A 7,702-nucleotide genomic window follows, 5' to 3' on the forward strand; every position below is an offset into this window, starting at 1 on the left:
GAAGTGCAATTGATTTAGTTCCAGATATAAATTCTTTCAAATACGCCCATGTGACAGTATAGCTTTAAAGTAAGTGTGCCCTTAAAATAACTCGAACCATTATTTGAGTGAAGTGGTACAGCACTTGAACTTGATGTAAGGTATTGAGTTAAGTTCAGAGTGTACATTCTTCATTAAAACCAGGCTAAAGCTTGCTTTCATTTTTAGCTAGAAGTTTATATTGTGAGATGGGAAAACATTTTGGGATAATAAAAGGAAGATTTAAAAGTCATTTATCTGCTGGATATGTGGAAAATACAAGATGTATGGAAATATGGACTGGTGAATTTTTGTCCTGCTTCAAGTGAAAATTAGTCAAGTGTAACAGTCCTAAATATCACCAGAGGATACCAGTGAATGTAGATGACAGATAGACCTCTGTGTCTATTGGGTTTTCTGATCTGTGGTTTTAAAATCACTGCCCTCACCAGGTAATCTGTCCTGACATGCCAGAGACAGAATTATCATAAGCTGTCAGTAGTGTGGTGATGAATACTTGAACAGGAACGTGAGGTCCATCGAAGCTTTTCCTTCATGTGAAAATTTTTTCCTTTATAAGCTTTTGTATCTATGCACAGATTCAGCTCAGGTATGATGATAAAATTTGGCTTAAGGTAGTTTTTCTTAGTAGAAGCCTGTTACATACCTCTAAATAATCTAGCCAAAGCCTGTGTCAGCACAGAATTGAGAGCTTCCGTGGGACTTCTGGGTTTCAATGCTTGTTGAAAACTTGTGTATGCTTTGTTGCCTTTGCTTTGAAACCATATCTCCCTGTTTTCTGGTCATAACCTCATTTTCCCCTGTTTGCATTTGATTTTTAGAATCGGTTTATTTTATCAGATATATTTTACATCTTACTTTGCCTACATTATTTCCTGTACTTTCCTCCTGTCTCTCCCTCACTTGCTTTTTCCTGTGTCATTCTGATCTTTATTAAAGCTTCCCAACTTTTTGGTCGCCTAGTGATACCCCACTGTATAATCTGGAGCCCTGTGAACCACTGCCTTTTGATGTTGCAAGATTCCGTGGGCTGACAGCTACTGTGTTGCTGGACCTTACCTATCTGACTGGCATTCATGAAGACATGGGCAAGCAAAGCACCAAGAGACATGAGAAAAAACACAGACATGAATCTGAAGATAAAGGGGAAACAGACCAGAAGGCGGAGGGTGATGCCGGATCAGACACACGATTAGGACCAAGCGCTGACGAGAGCAAAGGACATGGTGCTACAAGCTCTAAGTCAGAAAATGAAATTGTTTCCTTTTCTTTAGAACCTTCGACACTAGGTATGGAATCCCAGCACCAACCTGGTGAAGGAAGAAAAAAGAATCACGAGCATAGTCCAAGAAGTCACGACATAGTGCAGTCAGAAATCAGGGCTGTGCAGCTGTCCTACCTTTACCTGGGGGCCATGAAGTCCCTTAGTGTTCTCCTGAGCTGTAGTAAGTACGCCGAGCTGCTGCTGATACCAAAAGTGCTGGCAGAAAACGGGCACAACTCGGACTGTGCCAGTTCCCCAGTGGTCCATGAAGATGTGGAGATGAGGGCTGCCTTGCAGTTCCTCATGAGGCACATGGTCAAACGGGCAGTCATGCGGTCGCCCATCAAGAGAGCCCTGGGACTGGCAGACCTGGAACGGGCACAAGCCATGATCTACAAGTTAGTGGTTCATGGGCTGCTGGAGGACCAGTTTGGTGGCAGACTTAAACCAGGTACATTTTCAAAATCATGGGAGTATAGGGCTACATTGATTATTTTTTTTTAATTTATATTATAATTATTAGTAACAATGATAATACAAATAACATAGTCTTGTAATTTTGTAGTGGTTATGCTTTGGAGGAGTCTTAATTGGACAGAGAAATTTTGCAAAGCAGTTTTACTGTTTTATAAACATAATACTGACTTTTTTGCCTTTTCTCAAATTCCTTATTAAAATAAATAGTGAATGTATATCAGTCAATCAGAAATATAGGAGTTTCTAATTTGTCTTTAATACTTTTTAAAAATGAGCGGTTCTGTATATACTTGTCAGAAGGATTTGCACTCCTTCTAAACCAACAAAAAAACCCTGTTAAAAATGTTACTCAGCTGAGATAAAGATAGCTTTATAGTTAATCAGCTCTGTTTCCATGCCTAAGACCTCTTCCCTTTTGCCTATTTTGAGAATAATCCTGGCTGTTACAACCGTGAATCTAAATATCATAAGATCTGGTGGAAGTAAATGTCTTGTTTGCTATTTACCTTGTGTTGGTGTCAAAACAGCAAGAGCTCCATGGCTGATTTTTCCATCAATCCATGAGTTACTGGCAGCAGAAGTACTTGTATGGGGTGCATTTCTGCACACCCCCTTCTCTGGGGAGAATTTTGAATAATCAGAGTTATTTTCGAGAGTTGGAAGTCTAGCCCTGACTACTGTTTTGCTCTACACCATTATATTAATGTTGCTTTAACGTCCTTTTTTCTGTTGCAGAAGTGGAGCAACAAGTAGAAGAAGGTGATCAGTCTCAGCAAGCCCAGACTCCAGTTACAACCAGCCCTTCTGCTTCCAGCACAACATCTTTCATGAGCAGCTCCCTGGAGGATACAACCACTGCTACTACTCCAGTGACTGATACAGAAACAGTTCCAGCTTCAGAATCACCTGGGGTTATGCCTCTCAGTCTTCTTAGGTAAAATACCCTATCAGCATGTAGGATTTTGTGGGTGTAGGGAACCAATTGTGTGGTTTACATACAATATGTGTCTTTAGATAAGCCTTTGAAAATGCTAATGTTTGTATTTACTGTCAAGAACTGCCTCTGCAGAGTTTAATTAGTTACTTTGCTTTGCAGGCTTTGTGTTACTAGAAATAAAAAGCTGTTAAGCTTTTACTCTGCACTGTATGTATATATAGTATCTGAGTTCTTCAAGAAGGAGAAAATACCTTCCTTAAGTTGTCCTTCAGTTCTCATGTTTATTTGGTACAGTTTAAATCATAGATCTCTGAAATTCTGTATTGTTAACAAATGTTTGTTGATTCTCAAACCAGAGTAGATTTTAGTTGGTAGGTAACATCCTGTAAGCTAAGGCACTGTTTCATCTTACCTCACTTACTGAAATGGAAGATAAACCTGGTTAATCTGCAGAGGCTATTTGTGATGTAGAACAGAGTCTGCTTTACATTGCATAGAGGCCTGTTCTAAGTTTATTAATTCTTAGAGGTTTTGCAGATATAATTTGATAAAAGCCAGAATGATGTCTTTGTACCAGGACAGTGAAAATAAAATATTCACTTCATATTACTCTGCCTGAATTCTGAACAAACTGGGGAAATGGGAAAAGTGTTTACTTATCTTTTATCTCCTAGGACAGCCTTTGATCTGGGAGGGGATTTTTAGGTGCATACTTAGAATTTATTGTTGCAGGTAAATTGGTAGGAATGAACTGTTCTGACAGGGTTTTTGGGCTTGTCTCCATGTATGTGTTGTGCTTTACCCTTACAAAACACAATTGCTCTAAGGTAGAATTTGCCAAGTGCACTCCAACTTGATGCATTTCTTGTGTCAGACCTTTTCCAGCATAGCTCTTTTTGACATAAATGTGCATTGTTTTATTTTCAAGGCAAATGTTCTCCAGCTACCCGACTACAACTGTGCTTCCAGCACGACGTGCTCAGACTCCTCCAATATCTTCTTTACCAACATCTCCTTCAGATGAGGTTGGAAGGAGACAAAGTCTGACTTCCCCTGATTCCCAGTCTGCCAGGCCTGCCAATCGTACAGGTAAACTTAGTGTCGATGGAGATGTGGACAAGTCAGTAAATTCCCAGGAGCTCAGTGACAGGATTGCAAAGATTGAAAACCAACCCAGTTTCTTTTTAAGGCAACCTAACATCCAAAGCATTGTTGAAAACTTTTGGGTGACTATCTTAGCACGAAAAAATGTGGATTGTCTAGCTGTAGACTTTATCAAGCAAATGAAAGGAGTTTTTGAGAGCTGTGGATTGGATTACAAACTGCATGTATAAAACCAGAATGCAGTATTGTTGGTAATTGCTTCAAAATGTCAGTCTGATTTGGGCTTGCTTCCTTGGTTGTGTGCCACTGTTACATGCACTAATTTTCTAACTTTTGTTAGATCACATACTATGTAGAAAACAAGAATTGGTGTATTTTATGATACATGCACCAGTATAGCTCATTGCAATTAATTATAATTAATGACATAGAAAGGGCTGTCCAACCTTCATGGGGTCCTCATGCTCCTGTCTGAATCTTGTGAAGGGAATGGGAGGCTTCAAAGCAGAAACAGAAACGTGGAATAAATGGAGACTGAGCAAATTGTTGAGTGAGTCTTGAGCTTCTGAAGAGCACCAATGAGTGTTGTGGTGCAGAGGAGATAACAACACTAAAAAGAAAATACATATGTATGTGTTTTATTTAAATGAGCAAAAGAGTCCAAGGTGAAGTATGTTCTCCAGATTTCATATTCATGCTGAGAAACAAAGTCTGTGCTTTAAAACTCTCGAATGAGAAACTTTTTACTCCTGCTCTTACATCCAAGCTATTAGTTGGGTTTTTTAGCAGTTTCATTTGTTGCATAGCAACTGCTCTACTCCATTTCATGTCCTCTTTTTTTTCTTTTTTTAATTATGAGATGACTTGCTTCTAGTCACGATACAGCCTTTACAACAGCGTCTCTTAGTTCTTTGTTGTCTTCACTCATCAGACTTCACTGTTATGGCAAATGATAATGATTAACTGTGGTTTTGGGGAAGTAACTGACCTTTCTAGAGTCTCTCCAAAGACTGTCTGCACAGAAATGTAGCCACCATTTGCAAAGAGATTTTTCAGGTGCATTACCAGCTTAGTTGAGGTCTCTTTCTGCCCCTTGTGAGGAATGTGTATTGGTGTGATCTCATCACATTTGGGAATCCTGATGATTTGGACGAGGGTAACTTATCTAGGTTAGCTAAATATAGATCAAATAGATAATCTGATACAGTTTTAAATGAAAATAATAGAAATGTCTTAAAAGAAATAGTTCTTTGACTATCATCAGTACCCTACTTGAGCAGAGGAACAGATAATCTGTTGTCAGTAACATTACAGAAAGTATCTTAGTTTGTGGAAAAATAATAGAGAGAAAAGCTGAGAGCAGTTATTCCCTTATGTGAAGCTGATGTGTCAAAGTAAGGTCTAGTAAAGTACCACTAAAGAAAGATTTATGCACTTTACATGTAACATTTTCTCTCTTTTAAGCCTTGTCTGATCCAAGCAGCCGACTCTCCACATCCCCTCCTCCTCCTGCCATCGCTGTGCCATTGCTGGAAATGGGGTTCTCCCTCAGGCAAATTGCCAAAGCTATGGAAGCTACAGGTAATCTAGAACTATAGTATCAGTTCAAACTGAAAAACTGAAAACACATGGAACACTTTTTTCCAATAGAACACTTAATTTTAAGTTCTATAACCATTTATGGGGAAAAAATGATTGTGTTTTTTTTTAATAACCATCAGTGATAAAATACAGGTCTGAAGTGCGGTTCCCCTGCTTTCAGGTGCCAGAGGAGAAGCAGATGCCCAGAATATCACAGTCCTGGCCATGTGGATGATAGAGCACCCTGGCAATGAAGATGATGAGGAGCCCCAGTCCGAAGGGACTGCGGAGTCCCGGCACGGGACAATTGTCTCTGGCAGTGGTGGCAAGTCTGGTGATCACTGTTATTTGCAGTCTCCAGGTGATATCCCTTCTGCTGATGCCACTGAAATGGAGGAAGGCTTTAGTGAGAGGTAACATGTCATTTTTCTGTCGTTGCTTGTGATGTTCCTGAAACTGGACATCTCACAAGTTCAGTGCTGCTGACAGAGTGTTACTGTGGTGCTGCTTTGGAATTTTGTTACAGCACGAGTAGGAGCAAAGGTGCAATTAAATTAGGTGTACATGGTGAATTTGTTTTCCAGTACTGTGTGTGTGCAGAACTGAGCAGGAATGTAACTTAACATGTTTCCTTAAGAAAAAAAAAGAGGGAAAGGAAGAATGAAAAAATGAGGGCTTATAATTGCATTTTAACTAAAAGATGGAGTAAGAAAGCAAAATTTCATTGGTGTACTTCTTTCCCTGCAGTTTATACATGAACTGGAATTTTTACACATATTTCTTTTTAAATTAATTCTTGGTTTGTCCAGAGCAGATGAAGCTGAATTGGAGTTTACTTTCTCAGTCACCTTCACAACCTTAGAGATAAACTATCTCTTAAAGAAGAAGGTGGTTCTTTTGGGGGGTTTTGGTGGGTTCTTTCTCGTTGCTGTTTTTTTGGGTTTCTTTAAATCCTGGAAGTAGTGGTTACATTTTTAAGTGACCCCTTTCAGGAACCATACCAGCATTTCTGTTAATAGAGAGGATGACTGTTATAAGATACATTTTGAGAACACTTGTTCACATTCCTCAGTCCTACCGAGATAAGTGTTTTTAGGTTTCCTCTGTTACTTTGTCCCAGATCAACTGTCAGTTCATGGAGAACTCACAGATTTCAGTTGGGAGAAATAAAAGAAGCAACAGGTGTTACTAAGTAACTTAAATTTGTGTTTTGCAAAAGATGCGGGGCAAAAGGGGGATTGACTCAGCGAGCAACAACAGAGATGTTGTTTCAAAAATGAGAAGAAACCTAGTTCAAGCTGTAGTTAACATAGAGATGAGTGCTCTCCCAAAATTTCTGCAGTGCTCAGGCACTGTGGAAGGCATCAGATAGGTACTGACATTGCTGCACCTGATTTGTTTGAGGTAAATGTCACAGTCAACCCCACAGTAAATACGTGCTCAGTGGGACTGAAAATTCTTGAACTCAAAATTTCTCTTTTTTTCCTTCCATGAAAGAAAGGAAAAAATGCTCCTAAATATGGCTTTGGTATTTTTCCTTACTTACGATATGTGGTTGTTTAAAACTTGGTTTGACTTCCCTGTAAATTCCAAATTCTTGTAGCCCTGATAATATGGATCACATGGATAATGCAGCTTCTGCCAGTGGCCCTCCCTCCAGAAGTCGCTCGGCTGTGACACGGAGGCACAAATTCGACCTGGCTGCCCGGACACTGCTGGCACGGGCTGGTAAGTGCCCTCAGAGACACACCAGGGCTTGGCTTAACCAGGGAGGGAACAGGAGGGGGATTGGCACTTAGCATGAAGTCTAGAAAACTCCTTCTCACATGTGTATCAGTGTATATTTAAGTGTTTCATGTGGTAATAAGTGGATTATGGTTAGCAGAAGAGTTAAAAAAGAAAGTTGAAAGTACAGCTATCTCTCTTATATGTAAAATAAAAATTCTGCTTTCCTGTTTCTCCCTTTTTTTCTCCCTTGAGCGGGATTGTACCGCTCCGTGCAGGCCCACAGGAACCAGAGCCGCCGGGAAGGGATCTCGCTGCAGCAGGATCCAGGGGCACTTTATGACTTCAACTTGGATGAGGAGCTGGAGATTGACCTTGATGATGAAGCGATGGAAGCGATGTTTGGGCAAGACCTGGCTAGTGATAATGATATTCTGGGAATGTGGATCCCAGAGGTACTGGACTGGCCTACCTGGGTGTGTGTGACTGCAGCGGGGGCTGCTTTAACTTACTGCTTTTTGCATGCTCGTATTTGTGAATTTGAAGTAACATGTGAAAGCTTATATCCTGTTTGA

At 40.1% G+C, this 7,702-nt stretch overlaps 1 protein-coding gene across 2 annotated transcripts in view; it reads left to right on the plus strand.

Moving 5' to 3' along the window:
• Positions 1 to 7,702, plus strand: part of HERC1 (HECT and RLD domain containing E3 ubiquitin protein ligase family member 1) — a 113,081-nt gene that overhangs the window by 74,914 nt on the left and 30,465 nt on the right. The window contains exons 39-45 of one of the 2 annotated variants that reach the window (XM_017816915.1): positions 979 to 1,754; positions 2,516 to 2,714; positions 3,646 to 3,806; positions 5,286 to 5,402; positions 5,584 to 5,815; positions 7,006 to 7,130; positions 7,383 to 7,582. In XM_017816915.1, coding sequence (XP_017672404.1) covers positions 979 to 1,754; positions 2,516 to 2,714; positions 3,646 to 3,806; positions 5,286 to 5,402; positions 5,584 to 5,815; positions 7,006 to 7,130; positions 7,383 to 7,582 — 1,810 coding nt within the window. Of the gene's footprint in view, positions 1 to 978; positions 1,755 to 2,515; positions 2,715 to 3,645; positions 3,807 to 5,285; positions 5,403 to 5,583; positions 5,816 to 7,005; positions 7,131 to 7,382; positions 7,604 to 7,702 lie in introns of both variants that reach the window. The other variant, XM_017816914.1, reaches the window with a different exon arrangement.

The sequence above is a fragment of the Lepidothrix coronata genome, unplaced genomic scaffold, assembly GCF_001604755.1.
Source record: "Lepidothrix coronata isolate B3197 unplaced genomic scaffold, Lepidothrix_coronata-1.0 Scaffold58, whole genome shotgun sequence".
Classification (NCBI taxonomy): Eukaryota; Metazoa; Chordata; class Aves; order Passeriformes; family Pipridae; genus Lepidothrix; species Lepidothrix coronata.